The sequence below is a fragment of the Osmerus eperlanus genome, chromosome 8, assembly GCF_963692335.1.
Source record: "Osmerus eperlanus chromosome 8, fOsmEpe2.1, whole genome shotgun sequence".
In the NCBI taxonomy this organism is placed as follows: domain Eukaryota; kingdom Metazoa; phylum Chordata; class Actinopteri; order Osmeriformes; family Osmeridae; genus Osmerus; species Osmerus eperlanus.
The window spans coordinates 11805615-11827044 of record NC_085025.1 but is presented as its reverse complement, the minus strand read 5'-3'; the positions used below and the strand labels follow the sequence as shown (position 1 = coordinate 11827044).

Below are 21430 nucleotides of genomic sequence, written 5' to 3'. Positions count from 1 at the left end.
TTGCACGTACTAAAAGTGGGTGGATTGCTGCACTCTTTTAGTAGGAAGAAGGGGGGGTAAAGAACGAATGTCGGAGACAACAAACATGCAAATATATTGAAAACACTGTTGGAAGCTAAGTTTTATACAGTTATGTCTGACTGGGAATGGGGGTGCAGACAAAAACTGCTAACAATGGGGGTTTATAGTCACATTAAAAGTTTCACGAAAGACCCTAAAACTAAATCCCATTAAGACCATTACACACAGAGATAATTAACAACGCCTCCCAAAATATGCTGTTTTTTTATTGAATGATGTGTTAAGAACTCTGTGGGACATACACACAATTTTGGCTTAATCCGAGCAAAGCAATAACAAGTTACGGTTAAAAAAGGTGCTTGCTATTAAAGCAGGGGAGGAATTTCCTGCCGTACTCTACAAATGCAGTCTAATGAATACCGGAGGTGCAGCTGACCTGTATGTGTGCAGGCTATGTTACAGCTGTAGAGCACACGCTGGCACCCACTCAACATTCAATCTAATGACGCCAGAGCGCTTTGAGGTGTTACTTCAGGCAAAACCTGAACTATACTTATTACCAGATTTGGGGTATTCAGGATTTACACTTATAGGAAGTTTGGTTAACCCTTGTGCTGCCTTCAGGTCACCTGACCCAAAGGTTCACAACAATCCATCGTTGTGTTTACCCAATTTTACCCAATACAAAAACAAATAAATATCATTTTCTTTTAACCTTCGCAATGTGGGGGGTCTGAGACAGCCCGACGGTTAAAAGAAAATTCCTCAGTTTGTTTTTGTATGCGGTAAAGTTGTCGCAATACAACGGTGGGTCACAATGACTGATGGGTCAGAATTACCCGAAGATAACACAAGGGTTAAAGAAACATTATATTTAGAATTGTATGAAATAAGGAATAAAATGTCCTCCTCCAAAAATATCCGGTGGTTTGGTCCCTTTTTTTTCCACCTGGTCTACAATTCCAATGTATAGCTATTACATTTAGGCTACATTAACCTTGTACATTAGATTAGTTTACTGGATGCTTTAATCCAAAGTCCCATACACATAGTGAAACACCAACAGTGAATACAGACAAATTGAGTTAATTGAATTAAGTACAGATTCATCTTTATGAACTTTCTGTACTGAAGATGGTGACACTTTAAACAACATTTTACTTTTCGTAATGGGTTTAATTTGACCCTGTATGGCAATGTAAGTGGTGAGGTATTATTTTTTTAAGAAAGGTAAAATGGTCCAAAAAGTTGTCCTGTATTATTTTCAATCGGCTTTAGGTTCAAACCCCACATGTTATTTTTTTTAAAATAACATGTGGTTTAAGACTACAAAATGAGGAAATACTCCCAAAGTTCTTCCTCTTCTTCTGGCAAAAAAACAACAGCACACAGTTCACTGCCAGGCCACTTCACAGCCAATCCCAAAGGGACCCTCCATAATCAACTAAATGAACCAAAAGCCCCAAGGACAACTGTTTGTCAGACTAAAATGAACAGGGTTCATTTTCCTAATGACAGCTTAATGCTTTGATAATACCCCATTACAGGCCAATGGAGATTAATTGTTGATTCTTTTGAGGTCAAAGAGCTCAAAACTTGCGAGCCTCAGTTGGAGCTGCCATATTTTACTATCTGATGGCAGTTGCTGTTTTTTTCATGAGCACCAAGTCTTTTTCTCTTCTTCACTTCTTATTCTCTCAGTCCCTCTGGGGCTCTTGGTTAGTCCCATTGTGACCTGAGTTGTGTTCCCCCCACAACAAAAGACCATGTGCCCTGAAGCCTACAGCCTAGCCCGGCCATCTGTTCAAACCTTCCCATGGTAACCGCCTACACCTGCATCCTGTTATCCTGTTTGTTGTGATGGCACCGTTGTGGCTCAGGTCATAAGCCTTCGCTTAGCACCCCGTGCCTTCCGCAAAACTCGGATCTATGAAGACATACATGTCAGTGGGGAAAATAGCTCCAAGGCAACTGAGGTGTAAGATTGCTAAATCCTCTGCACTGTTTTATAAGTCCAAGAAAGCCAAGAAGCAAGTTAAAACTCATGTTTGAACTCAACAGAGCTGTGTTTGTTTGAGCGTGAAGGTAAGAGCAACTGTAACGTGGTCCAGCCAGGAATGGAATCCAGCTCTCTGCCCCTTTGAGCTGCTTTCACTTCTGTTGCTCTAACAGCAATATGGACACATTCACAGTTACAAACAGCCAGTACTCCCAATTCACCACCACTATCAGTGTGGGTACTGGTCACATTGTCCACCTGCTCGAGTAATTAGGACTTTAAACCAATCAGAGCCATGCCTCTTCAATAGAACATGTCAGCTGACTCACATTAGCCTCTGTTACTGTTAGAGAGCCACATCATTAGGGAACAGATTATACCACTTGACAGCACAAACACTAGTGTCTCTTAGAAATAATTTTATCAAACCACAAAATATCAACCCCCAGCATGCGCATGCCCACATACTCTGGTCAGAAATAACCTGACAATTAGAAGTAGGAAAAAATGAGCTCTGTGCTAATGTCAGCAGACACTTGTAAATGTCAGATAATTAAAGGGGGCAGAAATACCATCAAAATGAATGCATTTGAAAGTCTCCTTGTGAGTAAAAGGGCAACGCACTCTCAGTTTCAGCTTTCCACTCTGTTTCATGCTGCTGCTCTACTCTCCATAGTGTGTTCAGAATGTCAGAGTCAGAATGAATAATGTGTGTAATACTATGTGTGTGTGTGTGTGTCACTGGCCCCAGTCGCTAAGGAGCCTTTGTGTAGCATGGCAGGGGCTGGACACAAGCTGGCCAGGGGCTGGACACAAGCTAGGACTAAGTTTCCTTTACCCTCTCACTCCAACTCTCTTCAACTTGTCTCTCTCCCTGTAGCTCTCCCTCTCACATACATAACACAACAGTAACTACTCCCCTCAATTACTAAAGTACCTACAACTCATGCTACTCCCTCTCAGATGTGTGCTGGTCTTCTACATTTTCCCTCCACGCATGATATACTTGATACATGATTTTCTCTCTCTCTCTCTCTCTCTCTCTCTCTCTCTCTCTCTCTCTCTCTCTCTCTCTCTCTCTCTCTCTCTCTCTCTCTCTCTCTCTCTCTCTCTCGCTCTCTCTCTCTCTCTCTCTCTCTCTCTCTCTCTCTCTCTCTCTCTCTCTCTCTCTCTCTCTCCTTACCTTGAGACATAGTTCCTCCCACTGGTTGTGAAGAGCCTCCACCTGCTCCTGCAGTAAGGAGGCGTCCCCGGCCACCACGTACTGGGACAGGTCTGTCTTCATGGCGGCTATGTCTCTCAGCCCGGCCGCCCAACCCTCCAGAGAGGCCTCCGTCTCCTGCATGACACACCACACCACACACACCCCGCACGCACGCCACACCGCAAAGTGACCGGTCAGCCCCCGTGCTTGATAGTACCCCTCTCTGTCTCTCTCTCTCTCGCTCCCTCTCTCTCTCGCTCTCTTTGCAGACTATGGGATTAAAGTGCCTGCTGGAAAGAGCGGGGGAGGGGAGCAGGGGTAGATAGGAGGGGAGGGAAAGAGGGTGGTGGTGGGGGGGGGGAGGGAAGGGGGGAGGGGTGCAGTGAGCTCATAATAGCGGGACTCTGTGGGGGGGTGGGCCTCAAATGATGGTCTGAAACCTGTTGGTGACTGAGGCCTTGTAAGTACCTTGTAAATGGCCCCTCTCACAGTCGACTTTCCCTGGACTGCTTCAAATACACACGTTTTACTGGCATGGACTTTACAGGGACTGAGTTCAACGCTAGTTTTGGGTGATTCCAAAAGTTAAATTGAAGCACTTGTTGTAAATACATTTGGACTAAAATGATTTGAATGACTTCTTTGAAATTCTTTCTCTCTGTTTCACTTCTGTGGCAGGCCCATCTCACTTAGGATAAAACAAATGTTATGCTGTTGGAATACAAGGATTAGGTTTACCGTATGGGCCTGCAATCAATATCACATGCAAAAACATGACAGACACAGTCACCATGTAACATTTCCAAAAAGCTAAAGCTGCTTGATCAACAATCCTCGTGAAAAGATCACCTTGTGTCACTTCACAACATCCACTAGTCTATCCAGTTGTTCAGATAGATCCAGTACTGTAGCTCGTCTCTTCCTTGTATTTCAAATGTATTCTCTCTGAATGTGGAGGTTTGAATACTCCCATGCAGATGAATATGTACTTTATAGTTGTGTACCCAAGTAGCTAAACCTTAAACATATATTTACTATGACTATTAATTACTTGGATAAAGACAGCCACACACACATACACACAGAAACACACACAGAAACACACATCCAGGAGTGGGCGCCCACCTGAATGATCTTTTCTTGACTTTCTAACTCCTCCAGTCTCTCTGGGAGCGGCTGCTCTAGTCTGGCCTTCAGCTGCCTCAGGGTGCGGGCGCTGTCTGCTAGTCCGGCCTGACACCGCTCCCAATTCTGCAAGACAAAAATGGCGGGGGTGGGGTATTTGGGGGGGAAACCAGCACCAAATCAATAGTGGGGAGGGGGAGGGGGGGGTGTATTCAGTGCAAGGAAAATGTAAAGAACAAGTTCTCAACAGTTCAATCGAGGGGAAGAAAGTTGGAAATGGCATGGAATGTGGATTCCTGACTGTAGGTACACCGACCTGAGATGTTACACGTCAGTTGAACATGTTCCTGGTTAACAGTCCCCCCGGACACCATCAAACTCTCGAACCCAACCCATTCGAATGGCTCAGCATAAGACGATTAAACAGCTCGCTAACCTTACTTCCTATCGTTAACTATTTTGGTGGAGGGGGGGGGTGGTGGGGGGGGGGGGCAGAGTAGCCCCCTCGTGTTTGTTATCTTAGTCTTGATCTGACTGTTGTGGTAACAGATTTCCCATTCACCCTAAGGGCCGGACATCGACTGTTTGGCCTGACCCGGTTGAGCCCCCATCATCCTGGATGGGGTTAACACAACTTGCCCTCCTGACCCCCCTGGCTCGGGCCAGAAAACAGGCACTGATGTCATCACTGATAGCTCCTCTCTCTCCAGCTCCCCCCCCCCACCAGCCCATGGCTCTGACCGTGGCTCTGAGTCGCAGCCTTCCATGTCTCGGAGAATACGAGAAGCTACCATCACACAGCGGATATTTGAACCGAGACATGAACGCCGAGACGAGAACCGTTGTTCCTTATGAAGACCTCCACACTCAACACTCAACCTGCTTATGACTTTCTACCACACTGGTTGTTCCCACCCCTAAGGTTTACACCGTGGGGTGGCATGTACTGTGTACTGTACCAGATTCCTTTCAGTAATTCCGATGGTCTGTTACACGTAAAAGGCTACCCAGGATTGACTGAAAGCAGCTCAGACATTCTTTAGGTCGATAGTCCGGATAATCAGCCCAGGACACAGCCCCCCCCCCACTCCCACTCCACCATACAGCCCCGTACCCAATCAAATCATTCCGTTAAACCTCAAACCATAGCAGAGAGAGATTAGTAGGTGAAAACCCTTATAGAGTGTGAAGAAACCTGGCACCGAACCCGGTGGGATGGCGTCCCCGAAGTGGTTACTAATATTTGTCCCTCATTCAAATAGGGTGTCACACGTAGCGTTTTTGCTCAAATAACAAATGAAAGATACCGGCATCGCTTGCTGCGTTTCCACTGAAGGTCCACCACAGAGCGGGGGCCTATTTCCACGGAAACGGTGCCATTTCCGCCCGTTTCCAACCAGAGACCCACGTCGTGGTGGAATGGCCCGACAACTACGCAGGCACCGTGAGCATGAGCATCTCCAGGATCGGTGACCAGCTGGCCTCTGGATGTGGATCGCGGCTGGATTACGGAGGCTGCTGTTTGATCCCTCCCTGACAGAGTGTGTGTGTGTGTGGGTGTGGGGGGGCTTTTCATAGGGAGAACACACTGCATGGTGGAGGCACACGGGGAGAGAGAGAGAGAGAGTGTGTGTGCATTGGTGTGCGTGTGGACGGGGATGTGGAATGTACCCTATGTGGGTCAACGAGACACGTACACACACGGATGACAGTCGTCCACAGCTAAGCACCAACCCCCGACACACGCCAGACCCCAGCCCCCAGTAGCCACCCTCCCCCCCCCCCCCCCGAGGGAGCTTAGTGGTGACGAGAGGCATAAAGAGGTGTCACAGTAATTCTTTGGATTTAAGCGCTACCCTGCGTATCCATAATCCCCCCTGCGAAAGGTCAAAGAGGTAGTTTTTTTTTTTTTAAGTCGAGGCGACGACAGACATGATCTCATGTGCTCCCTCGACCCTCTCGCTCTCGTCGTCAGATCGGAGTCGTACCTGTAGGACCGTGTGGACCAGCGCCCTCCTCTTGCCCAGCTGGCCCAGGGCGTGCAGCCAGGCCTCCTGCAGCGCCTGCAGCTGCGTCTGGAGCTGGCCCTGCATTCGGGGCTCCGTCATGGACTCACTCAGCCGCCTGCCCGCCTCCAGAGTGTCTTCCCGGACGCTCTCGTGGAGGCGAAGGGTCTCCTCAATGTGCTGGGGGGACGAGGGGGTGGGGGTGGGGTTGGGTGGGGATGGGGGGGGTTATTATTGTTGACGCCGGATGGCACTGCCGTCTTGTGCATACTTATTGTCCGTTAGATGTCTGTGGTGGATGACAACACATTTCTTCTCTAAAGGGTTCAATCTGAACTGCCGCAGGTTGATTCACACGTTCCACTTTCTTTGTACTCATCCACTGATGTGTGTAGCGATCCACCAATGTTCCCCCTGACCACATCTCAAATACTACTGTGCAATAAGACAAGAAAAACAAAAACACACCCAAACAAATACACAGCCTAACCTCGAAATGGTTCAGTGAGCGTCGTAGCTGACGGAGACTGCACATGGCCAGCCCGGCAGGGGGAAGGAGGGGGTCGACGTCCTTCATCAGCCTCCACAGCACTCTCACGCCTCGCCTATAGAGCCTCCACTGGCCCATCAGCCCTTGCACCTGCGCCCCGCGCCGCCTGAATGGCCCCGCGATGCCCTTCCATCTCTCGCTCAGCTGGGACAGCCCTCGGATCAGCTCCGACCTGCGTAGGAACGGAGGCAAGCATTTTTATGCCATTTCTTGAAGCTTTATTTTAAGTCAGTTAAGGAAAATATTGTTATTTACAACAATGGTCTGGCAAGAGACAAAATACCTCTTGTAGGGAATGTAAAACAAAAACAACAAATATAAGTCAACAAAAGTTGACGGCGTAAATCACGGAAGCCTCTCTGACTAAAACAGCTACATTTTACAAGCCAGTATATACTTCTGAAAAAAACATCTGGAAACGGCGGTCTGGAGATGAGTTCGATGAGTTCTTTCAATGACTTGGGTTTCCAAACTGCCGTCAAAGATTGGATTTATAGGTGAAGGATCAAGAGAGAAAGCCAACTTGCTGTTCCAGACCACAGAGCACTAGGCTTGCTCCTTGTACGTGCATACGTGTGTGTGTGTGTGTGTGTGTGTGTGTGTGTGTGTGTGTAACTGTATGTGTGTCTGTGTGCGGTTGAATTATGTTCACAGTTGAAACTCCATTACCCTGGTTGGTAAGCACACAACAGGAAAACCTCTTTCTAATTACTTTACGAGATGACGTGGGAGATGGTCCTGTGAGGACAATGCAGGAAATTGAGGCCCTGCATGGGGCCCGTGTTCAACAGAGTGCTAAACTCTGGGTTGGATTACAGTTGTCCCGCAATAGTTCTACAAATCTACTGATGTGTTTAAACTACCTTTATGATTGACACATGCATTAACTTTAATGAGCCAACACAGCCAATGAAAACAATCGACTGTAAGTCGCACTGGATAAGAGCGTCTGCTAAATGACTAAATGTAAGTGTTCTGAGTTACGGAGCCATGTCTACATGGACAGATCTATTGGAGCTCATATTTAAATCATTTTCCAATCTTACCTTTCCTCTGGCAAATCGTTATCCAGGGAGCTTGCGGCGTTGTAGACAACACCTCTGAAAATGTGGTGCTTGTTAGCTATTTCAACCTGGTGCCGCTGTGGAACAAGAACAGAGCGTAGCAGAGTAAGAGTCACTAAACTGTGCTCGGGTTTCCAAAATAAATCTGACTGTGGACAGAGTGTAGCACTGCCTAGAAATGTGCTATAACCAGGAGTTACAGACAAGCAACTTCCTGCTCACCCCGTTCAATCACTGACATTTTATATGTCTAAAAATTTTTTATGTACGATACCAGTTTGGTCATAAAAGAAATAAATATACATTCATATAAATTCACATGAATCAACAAAGAAATTAAATGCAGTGCTGGAATTATGCACCGTGCTCCACTAACAAAGCAATTTAGGAATAACAAATATAATTCAGGATTGATTATTGCTTAGTCCAAATAGAATACTATTTATATCATTTGGATAAAAGAGAGCCATATCACGTTAATGCTAAAACTCTAAGAAGTATATGAAAACATTTGATCCTGTGTGAATATAATCCTATTGTTCGACATTGCCAGGACCAACGTGACTTTAATACTGATGAATTCTAGCAGGTTTGTGAAATAATTCTGTGCTTGTACTGGCAGAGATGTTAGTAATTCAATGATAATCACTGCAATCCCTGTCTATCAATACCGCGCCATGTCTGAATGGTCTGCTAAGACAAAAGCGACAAGGTTAGCAGTTAGGCTTGTTGGACGGCAATTGTGCTAACATTCCAATTTCTTGCGAAACTATGTGGCAGAATGTGTAACTGTCTGACAGTTACAACTTGCCATTGGACTTGCTGTGTTAAATAGGTAGCTATGTTGAGTAAAATGTTATGTTTTATGATTCCATCATTCTCAAATGATGTACAAAAAGGCAATCCTTGGATAGTAGATGGGTTCTGCAGGGCACCTGATGGACAGTCAGCATGTCAAGAAGGCCAGAGTAGTTTTTGGCAGTGTCTCTTGCCAAAGCCTCCTCCAACTCGTCCAGGAAGCTTTCCCAGGTGTGCAACTTCTGCTGAACACTCACAGACCCTTCAACCTGATCCTCGATATCCCTGATGAGCAAACACACACCACACACACACACTCTCAGTTTTGGAAGTACAAATAACATTCTGTTGGGTTTTTCTTTGTTGCCTGAAAGAGCCTACGAGGCCTCGTAGGTACGTGCCTGTGTTTAGCTGATGCCAGCAGGAGGGCGTGCTTCCACTGGCTGGCGAGGGACTGCACGCGCTCGGCTTCTCGCTCATTTGCGGACGCGCGGCAGCCAATCCCTGAGAGGTCAGCCAGTTTAGGGAGCAGGTTGCTCAGTTCACACAGGGCCATCTGAACAGTTTATCAAGAGAGGGAGTCAGTCAGGTATGTGGGTGCGAGTTTGTGAGAGAGAGTGTTTGTGCGTGTGCACGTGGCCACGGCACGTGGGCGCGCTTGTGTGCCGGTGTGCGCGCGCGCGAGTAAGAGTGCGTGCGCGTGCGAACACGACACACAGTTCTCTTGTTGTCCACAACATGGGACGGATTCTCACTCACCTTCGCGGAGTCGATATCACACACATCAGTTGTCAGCCTTTGCAGGGAGTCTTTAGTTTCCTTCTCAAGTGCTTCTAAATTGTTTACAAGCATCTGTTGTTGGTCTAGGTCCTCCTACACACACAGATCCGGTGGTTAAGATGTTGTACTTTGTATTTCGACACAAGCAAATAAGAACTGATCAGAACATATTTGATCTTAAAGGGGGGGAGGGTTGTGGCGTGACAGGCAGACTCGGTACATTATCTACACTACAATCCCACAAAATCGCATTCACAAGTTGTCTATAACTTAAACACTGACTTTGACATTTGCTTTACAATCCCTTTGTTTTTCCATATAACTTAAGATTTCATATCAACTTTATTGCCAGTATCTCTCACCTGAAGTTGTCTCTGTTTCCCCAGCAACATCTGACTCAAAAGCAGGAGGTCACGTGAAAGCAGCCTGGTCTCTGATTGGATGAGTGAGGCTGCAAGCGGGTCCAGCTGCCCAATGAGCATTTTGGAGGCCTTGAGAACTTCGCCCATGTTGGGTTGCAGAGTCTCTAAATCTCCTTGCAGGTTCTAACCAAAAAAATTCAGTTGTTTGTGGATGTTCTAAGATGAGTGTGACCCTAACTCCAGAATAAAAAAATAAAAACATCCAAGCTCTTCAATTCCACTAATATGGATCACCAGGAGGTGAACTATGTTTAATATAAACCCAGATTTCTTTGTCTTTTAGTGTACTCAGTGCATCATGGAAAAAACATGTTTTTCTGCTCTAAGAGCAGCAAGCACGGAAGTTGACATAAAATTATTACATTAGGAGTGCAAATAAAGTGGGCAAAAATATGTGGGCAGGTATGACTAATCTAGACATGGTCAATTAAGAAATATGGTTGCTCTCTGCTTTCTGAAGTACTCAAGTACTCATGCAGAGGAGCAAAACGTTTAGACACAGGAAAACACAACATACCTCCAGTATTGAATTTGGTGAAGGTGAAACATGGGGTTAGATTCATAGTTTCATTCGGGTTAAGGTTATCCAATCATTTCGGGGGATAAAATGAGAAACATGTCTTTCAAAACATCCACTCACCTTGATGGATACAATCTGCTCCTCTCGACAGCCATCCTGGGCACCCTGGGGTTTGGGTGGGGAGTTCACGAGCTCCCTCCACTGTTCTTGGTGCTGTCGCAGGCTGTCTACGCAGGGGCCTGAGAGGCGGCTGTACTCCTGCCAGTGGAAGTGTAGTTCCCTGGTCCTCCGCAGCTCCTCCTCGACCTCCTGCCCTACCGCCTTCCACCTGCAGGGGAAGGGCAGTGGAGACCACACGCTAGCTAGGGGGATGCCATTCATCGCAAGTCGAGCTCGCACGAGCTAGCCTCGTGCCGTAGCTGTCCTCCGGATGAAATGGTGCATTGTGGGTGCGTTTTCCGAAATGAAGTGGAGATCTTTGCGAGTGTGAAGACGTCTTTGTTTTTTTTCTTTTTTTTGGTTTTTTACTTTTGAAGAAATGATTACGAATGTGTCGTCAGTGAGTCTACGTGGTAACTCTTGTAGATAGTTTAAGTAAAATCAACCAAAAAAGGTTGGCCCGGGAAACAGCTTAAGCCTGGGAGTATTAACACACTAACAGTGTAAACAGACGCACACACACTCAAATACACACTCTTGTTTAAACAAGACCAATGGGTTTGATCATGGGAACACAGCGCCCCTGATGATTTAGAGTACCTAAATCACCAAAACTCTGCTCGAGTCTAAAGTTGGAGATGGTCCTCAACACCATCGCCTTAACGACAGCCACGGCTGAGAAGAAAAACCCAGACTTTTGGCGGGAACACGGATAAACGCTCCCCAGACGACATTTCAAGGACTGTGGTTTTTTTCCCGGTGTATGTATTTGTATTTGCGTGTGACTGTGTTGGAGCATCTTCCGCAGTGCAGAGGAGAACACAAGAGGAGATAAAGGGCTCGGGTCTGGCCAGTCGAGGGGACGGGGGCTGAAATCTCGGCTATAAATCTGCCTGGTCTTTCCTCCGGTCTGCCTTGTCTCTCCTCTGGAACAGACCGCAGACTGTGTGCAGATGAACTGCCCCTCTGTTTTTGCTCTCAAAACGCTAATGTACTTCCTCAGACTTTATGGAGATACATTTACGTATACAGTATACTTCTCCAGATTGGAAAAAAGGGTGTTTATTTTTGTCCCGCAGAGGAATTATCTACATCTCGTCGAGTTACGTAAAAAAAAAAGAAAGAAAAATAAGGTCACACATCTGAAAGAAATCATGAGGTACTGGGTTTCAAGTGCAGGCATTCTGTTTGAATTCGGTTCCATTGTAATCTACTTAACTTAATTGATTGTCTTGTTGTAGTGAAGGTACTAACCGTGTTCGCTCTCCCTCCACCTTCTCAGAGAGGAGCTGAGCCGTGTCAGGGCTGACCAGAATTCTCAGACTGGAATATAATTGGTCCACAGCAGCCAGAACCTTGACCCCCTTCCCAGCATCCTCCTGGATCATCTGTAGACACAGAAGCCCGATGATGTCACAGAGACCAATCACAAAACTACCATAAAAGTTTTAGAGCACGCTGACATTTTCAAAGCTGATTTGAACCTTTTATATAATGTGTCCCACTTTGAGACCACTTTCATCCTTTGGAATTTGGAATTTGCTCAGGGAGAGGAGGAAACAGGTTTCAGTCAAGTGCTCACCTGCAAATGTTCTACGTTCACCTTCACTTGGTTGGAGGACAGAAGTGGAGCGCGAGAGTGCTCCAAAGTACAGCGCACTCTAGTGGCGAGGAGGGAAACTTCACTCAGTTTCTGCTCAAATCGTCCCCACTCTTCTAAGACTTGCTGCAGAGCTGGCTTCAGGGACTGAACCTATGTACCACAAGACAAAAAAGTTACTTAACACAAATAGCTGCTTTCAAACTAATCTTCTCTACATATAGAAATAAGAGACAACACAGAACAAACAGTATATATTACATACAATAAACCTGTCCCCACCCTGACAGATTTACATAAAATAATTCAGTAAATTCTTCTTCAATCAATTCATTCAATTCATTTCCATATGTATACCTAGTACAGTACCTGTTGGCTGAGGGCACTACAGGCTTGATCAGCTATCTCAGCCTGCTGACTGAAGGCCTGGTCACTGGGATGCTCCAGGTCGTCACACACCCGCACTGCTCTGAGGTCCTGGAGCGCCGCACACAGCCCCTTCACCCTCTCCTCGATGGGCTGGAACAGATGCGGAAGGCAAAGTGAGGTCTTAGACAAACACACACACGCATACTGTCCGCACGCATGCACGCCAAGCATGCACAGAGAACAAGACAAGATTTCGAGAGAAAAAAACCCCACAATACAACATCATACAACCGTAAACAACAGGTCACAGAACAGTCATGTTTTCTTTTTAGTACCTCCCACTCAGACAGGGCCTTGGCAGCCTGGATTTGACTGACAGGTCGTAGCCACTCCCCCAGCCTCTGTGAGTGGAGCTCCACCCGGCTGCGTATGCGTCGCAGCTTGGTCTCTCTGTCGACGCAGGCGTGCAGCAGGCGCTCTGCCTCGCGCATCTGAGGAAAGCAAACAGCATAGCTTAGCATAGTCCTACTTGATCCTCCTGAATGTGCTCATCCATGCTCAGACCCCATCCATTGGAGATATCCCGGTTCGGGTATGACTGGATTGGTCAGTGCAATGGTTGCAAATGGCTTTTGCAAGGCTCTCATGTTGGATCAGATCTTACCTCAAGGGAAGCAGGAAGGAGGGAAGGAAGGAAGGAAGAAGGGTTTCATTTGGATGTGTTTTAAGTCCCCCTACATTCTCATTGGACAAACTACTGACCTGGATGTCCAGCTCCCGTTGAAGAAGGAGCCAGTGCAGGTTGACATCACCCAGACGCTCGGCGAAGAGGGTGCGCTCGGAGCGTTGGGCGGTGGATAGCGTCGCCCGGGGCCCAGACTGGCACAGGAAGTCCAGGGTGAGCTGCCCACTGGCCAATCCTGCCTTCAGCTCCTGAGGGAACCCCACCACAAACATACATATGTCATCACTCCGGATCCCATAGCAGTTCATGTTTAGATAACAAACATGGGACGGTAAATATGAACCCAGGCCGTGGTGTTATTTTATCCATCGGAACACATTTGCGTAAGAGAGAAACAGAGAGGCTAAGATAGAGGGCACTACATCCATGGCGGGAATACTTTTATTACTACTTTTAAGAGAAGGCTGTAGAACGAGGTACGGGCGAAACAGGGGGTGTACCTGGTAGCGCTGGAGTATCTGGGTGAGCTGGTCTCCACGGCAGGCTTTGAGGGCTCCCTCTCTCTCCTCCTCCAGACGCACCTCTACCTGGCTCGCCCAGGTCTCCAGGTCCACCATCACTTCCTCTGGTGGCCAACGGTCCAATAGGAGCTGAGTGAGAGAGGCATACAGTACGATGGGATGTTAGAGTATTACTGTAAATACTATGTCATTTATATGTGTGTGTGTGTGTGTGTGTGTGGGGGGGGTTTAAGCTTGAATTATGAGCAACGATTCTTCCAATTTTTCTCTGAGGTTGAAGCAAACAGTGGAAGCTTATTACAAAAGTGATGGGCACTCTGTTTGAAGATTAAACACTTTCCTCCTTTTCCGTCCTACAACCAGTTGAAAAAAACAGACATCAAAAGATGTTTCCACCTGTTTGGCACAAGTATCAGCCATTTGTCGATGATGAACGATGGGGGTGAAATGAAAAGATATTCTACTCCTCCGCTCTCTCCAGTTCTTCTGGGCTGTTCCGTTTGAAAGGCACTCAACCAGATAGGATATGTTCCCTGATAGCATCTTTACTCTCACACGTTCTATGCAGACAGACCCCATTTTCCTCGTTAAAAACTTGCAGCAAAAAAGTGTCATATTAATCACGCCACCAAGATAGGGGGGCCTCGACCACGGACAATGTCACAACAGGAGGAGAGAGCACCAAGCTTCACAAGCGGTTCCTCACCGCCATCCAAACTCCTGACCCACCTGATGGAGCTTCTCCTGGGCGTCCGGCAGCGTGGAGGAGACCCCGGTCCAGCTGTGCTCCAGCTGGGCCAGACTCCTCCGCAGGACCGGGGAGTCAGCCTCCTTCAGCTGAAGCACAGAGGTGCCGGCCCGGAGAGCTGAGGCCCTCTGGGCCGACCTGGCCTCCAGCTCCATAGAGAAATCCTGTCGAAACGCGTGATACACATATACAAGCACACACACACACACACACACGTTCAAACACACACACAAAGCCAAGGACTTTAAACGTGAAGAAGTGCAGAAGAGCAAAGCAGGTGACTTAAAGGCAGGGTCGGTTATGTTGTTGAGAGGCACTTTTTGTCATATTTGCTGAAATACCTTCACATCTTCACATCCTGATAGCAACCAATTAAATCTAAAAGTTTGACAGTCACATTAAATAAATCCAATAGCTATGGGCATCGCAGGACTGTAATAAACAGGCCCAATTGTGCAGTTGGGACCAAACTTAATGATAGGAAGGCATTTGGACCGAATGTAATGATTGGACGGGCTACTTGTCTACCTACCTCATGGCAGTGGTCAGGCAGAACGTTCATGTGTTTTGGTTGAGTGGCTTTGAAGGGAGGAGGTGGGAGATTTTGGTTCGAACCCTTTCGAACTTAAGCCAAAATGTCTCGGCTCGCAAAACTTACCGATCCTACTTTTATTAAATTATAGATGGCTTTTGTAGTTGTATCTAGTCTAATTATAGTCATAACTTTTGGTGACAGATTACATGTCTAGACTAGGTCATTCAGATGAAATCTCCCTCGGGGTCATAAACCTTCCTCAAACAACGTACCAAAAGATGGATGAGCTGGCTAGGGTTAAGTTCTTTGTCTGCAGGTTCTGCTTCCGCCAGACCCGACCGCAAGGATTCCAGGCGTTGGTGGGCACCCTCGGTCCACTCAGTGAACACCACAGAGTCTTTCTGGAACCTGGGAGACACACCGGGGGGAGAGGCGGCGCCGAAGCTTGTTCAGGCAAATGGAACTCGACCGAACTCGCAAGTTAGCTGACTGAGCATCTCCCCTGGCTTGTCAGCCACAAGCATATATGTTATTTACATTTACATTTAGTCATTTAGCAGACGCTCTTATCCAGAGCGACTTACAGTAAGTACAGGGACATTCCCCCGAGGCAAGCAGGGTGAAGTGCCTTGCCCAAGGACACAACGTCAGTTGGCATGACCGGGAATCGAACTGGCAACCTTCGGATTACTAGCCCGATTCCCTCACCGCTCAGCCACCTGACTCCGCTTTGCTGACCAGCTTTGTTCCTCCACCTTGCTTGTGTGTGCGAGCCGTGTGTGCGTGTCTCCGCATGTGTGTGTGCGCATGTGGCCCACCTGGCCCAGTTCTCCTGGATGTCCCGGATGCGTCTGCTCTCCAGCTGTGCCCTGCTGCGGACGCCTCGCCAGCGCAGCTCCAGAGCTCCCCCTGTCCTGCTGACCCGGGTACTGCAGCCCCCCGCCTGCAGGACCTTTCCCGCGTCCAGGATCCAGCCCAAGGTGGGCCTGCTCTCCAGGAGAAGGTCGAGCACTCGCTGAAGGGGGAATGAGAGAGCCCCAGTGAAGGGACAGAGAGGAGGACATGACCAAAAACACGGAGAAAGGCAGTGAGTAAAGGACAAGCAAACGAGGGCGACAAAGAAGACCAACTCATGAGACCTACACTGTCCTACAAGAACCTCAAACAGTCCTAATGATTGGACACTGGTTTTCAGTATTGTCCAGAAGATCTGAGTTGTATTGCAGACAACTGATGAGGGAGTATGGGAGGAAGTGGGATTGCATGTTACGGTGGCGCTTAAACAAAACACACACGCGCACACTCCGACACACATAATCATTCCATCAAAGTCAATCCAACTGAGAAATGAGCCTGTGTAATTGTAAAAGGGAGGCAGGGGAGGCTGCAAAGGGAATGGCGGGCAGCAGATAAATGGCGTTCCATCTGGAGCGGTTGGATATATAATTAGAGCTTGTCTGTGGAAATAGAATGAAGGAGTCAAGATTGGGAACCCATGAATCCTTCAGTTGTTGAAGAGTTGTTCCAAAAGGCACAGAAGAGCCCACCCGAGCAAACATACATCCACACACACACATCATCACAACATCCCTCACAAGGCACAGCATGGACCTCTTGATTCATGGGCTGGGATTACTAAATACAGCGTGTTACTCTCTTTTCCCATTCTTCAGAATGGATCACAAAGGATAGAAAAGATTTTTGTGGAAATGAGGTACCTCCCCTGTGCCAGGAATGAATACAATCAAACGACCCATTCATTATAGGTAGATATGCTTTTGAAATTACACCAAAAATCTCAAATGAGGGAGAGAGTGTGTGTGCGTGCGTGTGTGTGTGCTCTACCTGGCAGGCTTCTAGCCTGTGCTGTAGCTGATTGTCCATCTCCTCCTCTTCAGGGTCCGCCCCGGGGATGAGAGCTTCTAACTCCTCAAGCAGTCTCCCTACACGCTCACAACCCACCTCCCACTGGCTCCAGTCCTACACACACACACACACAGACACACACACGTGCACGCGTTTATGCACACACACCAAAATATACACGCACACACATTAAACAAATGTAAATAACAAAAAATATAGTGAGGGAGAGAAATATATTTGGGGGATTTCAAGAAGGAGAGAGATATATTTAGGGGATTTCTAGAGGGAGAGAGATATATTTGGGTGATTTCTAGAGGGAGATACATATATTTGGGTGATTTCTAGAGGGAGAGAGATATATTTGAGGGATTTCTAGAGGGAGAGAGATAGATTTGAGGGATTTCTAGAGGGAGAGAGATAGATTTGGGTGATTTCTAGAGGGCGAAAGATAGATTTCGATGATCAAAGATATACACTTCACCTGGAGTCTCTTCTGCAGGGTGACTCTCTGCTCCAGCGCCTGTTGCTGAAGCGATTGGGCTCTGTGTTCCAGCTCAAGCCATTCATCTTCCAGGTCTTGCAGTGCCCCCTGTGACCTGTCCTGGAATAACCTCTGGCCAAACGCCAGCCGCGACCCCAGGATGTTGAAGAACTTCTACCATCACCACGGAAACCAGATGCCACCAGACCAGTGATGGTAAAGAAGACCAGACCAGGGATAGGAACAACAAGTTAGATGAAAAACAGTTAGGTTTAGCTTACAATTTGGCACATAATTACAGCACACAAATCAAGAATATGAACAGTTGCTGGGCTTACACTGAGCTAAACCAATACAGTCATTAGATTACAAACTCTTGATATTTCCTTGAGGGAACTTGTGCTGGTTTGTGTTGTTCCATTTGAGTGGCCTCAAATGGAAGTTCCTTCTTTGAGGCCTGTGCTCACCCTGACTAAACCTCAACAGTCGGCTGCAGCAGATGTACAGGTACCTTGTGTCTGCAGACCAGGTTCTGCAGCTGGCTTCGGCTGTCAGGCTGACAGTCCTGACTATAGGCGACACGCTCCTGGCCCAGTTCCACCAGACTGGCCAGCCCCTGCAGGAGGGCGTGGGAAACCCGCTGTGTGTCTGTGGTGTCCTCTGGCCATTTCCTCCATTGGCTGATCAGCATGCACTGCACAGGGACATTTGGTATGGTCGTTGTAATATACAGCGCACAAAAACGTCATGCTATACACACTGACTGTTGAGTGAACAGGTAAATACCTAACTACACACATGCAGTACACACCCGATTGCATGGCTGTTCCTGTGTGGATACAATTCAGACCCATTCAACGTCCTGTTTTCCCCTAACCCTAACCCTAAACCTAGCCTGAACCCAAACTCCCCTAGCTCCTAACCCTAAACCTAAACTATCCCAACACTTACACCAACACTTACACCAACCCTAACCTCCCCCAAAACCACTGATGTACCTCCAGACTGGGGGCATCCTGGACGGGTGTAACAGGGTGTCCGTGTACACGTGTAAGCTCCTCAAACACACACAGTGGGCCCTCCTGTTCCTTGGGCCCTGCCTGGAACACACCCCGCGCCCCCCAAAAGGACAGTGAGAACAATGCAAACACCCGGAGAAGAGAGAGTGTGCGTGTAGTTTGATGTAAGACGTGGATGTCGGAAGGACGTCATTCTCTGGATGGTTGTGGAGTCATGGTGTGAAGGTTATGGTGTGGTTGTGAGATGGTTGTGGCCGGGTTGCGCCTACCTGATGTTCATGTGCCTGGCCCAGATGAGTGTGTAGCCGGTTCTGGGAGCAGAAAAGAACAGACTGGGCCGTTTGCAGGCATCCATCCAGTATGTTCAAACACTCGAGTCCTCCCGGGTCTTCGGTGGAAAGGGCCGGACTGACATGTGAACTCGCCGCGTTCAGCTCATCACCCAGGACAACCAACTCTGTGGAGATACACTGAAACACAAAGACCCGCAAATCCATCTCTGTCAGCTGACATTGCAGTCGACTCTCACTGGCTGCGGAGTCGTGCAAACCTTCACGACACGGCAGAAGGGGTGTCGTATATCTATAGTTCAAGCTCCTCCTGCTCACCTCCAACAGAAGCAGTCTCATCTGGGCGTGGTCTGCGGTCGCCCCCGGAGGGCGGAGGAGCTGGTCAGTTAGAGCGTCCATGGACAGGACCACCCCACTCAGAGACGAGTACAGTTCACCATCCTGTATGGGATTATAACCGCCCCCTGAGCTACCCTGGACGACATACCACACGACGTAGTCACTCAATATATGCTACGAACACCTGAGGTATTTGAGGGACTCCATACAGTTTAGAACTAGAAATAGAACCAAGCTTAAACACACACACACACACTCGGAAACAGCGCTCACCCCTGCTGCTATCCCACTGCCCCTGTGTCTCAGTTGTGTAAGGGTCGCGACACACTTCTGCAGTTCCTGAAGAGCAACAAAGTCAATGCCCTCCTCTGTCTTCAGCCCTGGGTCCTACACACACACACAGCAAAGGTCACAGGTCAACACTGTTCATTCTGGAGTGTTGGCATCAACAGGTGGTCACTGCGCCTTCGCAGTAATAGGGCACTGGGTCTAGTTCATGTAAAGGGTATTTAAATGGGAAAAGCCGCTAGTTAACCGGTTGTCAGCTAACAGTTGTAACCCCAGTGTAAGGTGGTGACCTACCTTCTCCTCGGCCAATGCTTCCTTTGAACCGACTACAGCCTCATTCTCTTCCTGAATCTTTCTTAAGATGCCGAGTTTGTCGGAGAGCTGTGAGTGGAGACGTGCCCATCTCCTCCTCCCCTCCTCTTCCTCAGCAAACCAGGACACGGCATCGGGTCTGAGGGCAAACCGACGCAAGTTAGGGAGGGAGGGGACCTTTCGGTCCCTTGGCCCACGTAGGAGACGGTGTGAGAGTTGGTGACTGCGTCTAATAAGCCGTAACTCCCTAACCGTGTCTCACCTGCTTTGTGTGAGGGTAGCGGTGTGGTGAGCTTGGTCTGCCAGGCTGCTGTGTGTCTCCATCATGCTCTCCACGTCCCCCCGCTCGCTCTGGGATCCCTACAGTGTGATAGACAAGGACGTCTCAACAACAACCCCTAGTTTACTAATGAACAGGGCCTCGCCTAAGCAGAACGTCAGGTTATATGCACTTGTGTTCATCTTCTTTCGAAAAAGACTTCAGAGCTAAACCTTTTGGTCAGACTAAATATTGATCTCAGCTTCATGGGAATAACAGTTGATGTCTGCAGGTCGTGACCATAGCTACAGTTAGTTCTTATGGCACTAACCAAGTGTGGGTGGTCGTGTCTTGGTGCGTCGTGAGACCCGTCCACGTGTGTGAGGTGGGGGCTGAAGGGGGGGGTAGGACGCACAGGGACGACCTGGGCCTCCTCCCTACAGGCCGGAGTGTGTGTCTGGACGGTGTGCGTCACCGTGTCACACGTGGGTCCCGCGGCTTGGCCCGCTTTCGGTCGAGAAGCAGTTGCCTTGGTTACCAAACCGGTCCCCGGTACTGATTGTGCCTCCACGGTCACTGATCCAGTCGTCTCAGGTCTTGCTGGTCTTGTGATGGATGTGGTCTCCTTGGGTACCGATGCGGTGTGGTTGGCTTCGGACGTTGTGTTGTTTACCACGAGCTCTGGCGGTGTGGGTAGTGATAGGGTGTTTGATTGTGCTGGGTCTGCGGTGACTTGACAGAACTCTGGTGCGTCACTTGAATCTCTCGCAACGGCTTTGGAATAGGTTTCCGATGACTCAGAATTCTGATTGAAAAACATTGAAGGGGTTTTTCGAAGGAAAAATGTTGGTTCCGTGTACAACAATACGCTTCAAAACAACACGTATAAATGTATTTATAAATGACTTTGCTGTTAAACTTAAACAATTTACAATTAGAAAAATTATCAGTTTACCTTAGTGACAGAAGGAGGTTTCTGCATGTGAAGGTCCAGGTGACTCTGAGTGGTTGTGGTCTCTGCTTGATCATGCTCCCCAAGGGTCTCATCTGGGTCCTAGTCCGGGCGAACAGGCAGGGGAGGAGTCCATTAAGAGGTTTTAACAAACATGAGGCAGCTGTCTCTGACAGATTTTCCAGGAATGATACTGCCCTAGACGCAGACTTCAGAATTGAAACAGATATTATCTCCAAACCCAGAGCTAGAAACTGAAGCTTACCCTTCAACAACATTATATTTGTTCATATATTACAAATACGATGGTTTAAAATGTGTTTTGTTTGAGATTTGTGTTTAGCGGGGTAAGTCACACAACAGTAGTCACCCCATTACAAACAAATAGCCAAATAACTGAGAAAGATGTTACTAGCTTCTGAGACGCTAGCCTTCATGCTAGTCTACCCAGAGGTACACAGTCTCTTCTCTTTTTACCTCAGGGAGACTGCTGGTAAGTGTGTCAGAGGATGACAACT

At 47.9% G+C, this 21430-nt stretch overlaps 1 protein-coding gene across 1 annotated transcript in view; it reads right to left on the bottom strand.

The window, feature by feature from the left end:
- Window positions 1-21430, bottom strand: part of LOC134025216 (nesprin-2-like) — an 87722-nt gene that overhangs the window by 15872 nt on the left and 50420 nt on the right. The window contains 31 exon segments of the mRNA XM_062468114.1: window positions 3204-3359; window positions 4350-4475; window positions 6338-6535; window positions 6846-7077; window positions 7952-8046; window positions 8905-9052; window positions 9169-9323; window positions 9527-9640; window positions 9910-10092; window positions 10610-10817; window positions 11903-12036; window positions 12231-12401; window positions 12618-12767; window positions 12953-13108; window positions 13380-13550; window positions 13803-13952; window positions 14553-14735; window positions 15379-15514; window positions 15925-16121; window positions 16952-17086; window positions 17454-17627; window positions 17965-18147; window positions 18452-18553; window positions 18742-18942; window positions 19081-19236; window positions 19375-19488; window positions 19684-19840; window positions 19964-20061; window positions 20292-20765; window positions 20916-21014; window positions 21390-21428. Coding sequence (XP_062324098.1) covers window positions 3204-3359; window positions 4350-4475; window positions 6338-6535; window positions 6846-7077; window positions 7952-8046; window positions 8905-9052; window positions 9169-9323; window positions 9527-9640; window positions 9910-10092; window positions 10610-10817; window positions 11903-12036; window positions 12231-12401; window positions 12618-12767; window positions 12953-13108; window positions 13380-13550; window positions 13803-13952; window positions 14553-14735; window positions 15379-15514; window positions 15925-16121; window positions 16952-17086; window positions 17454-17627; window positions 17965-18147; window positions 18452-18553; window positions 18742-18942; window positions 19081-19236; window positions 19375-19488; window positions 19684-19840; window positions 19964-20061; window positions 20292-20765; window positions 20916-21014; window positions 21390-21428 — 4995 coding nt within the window.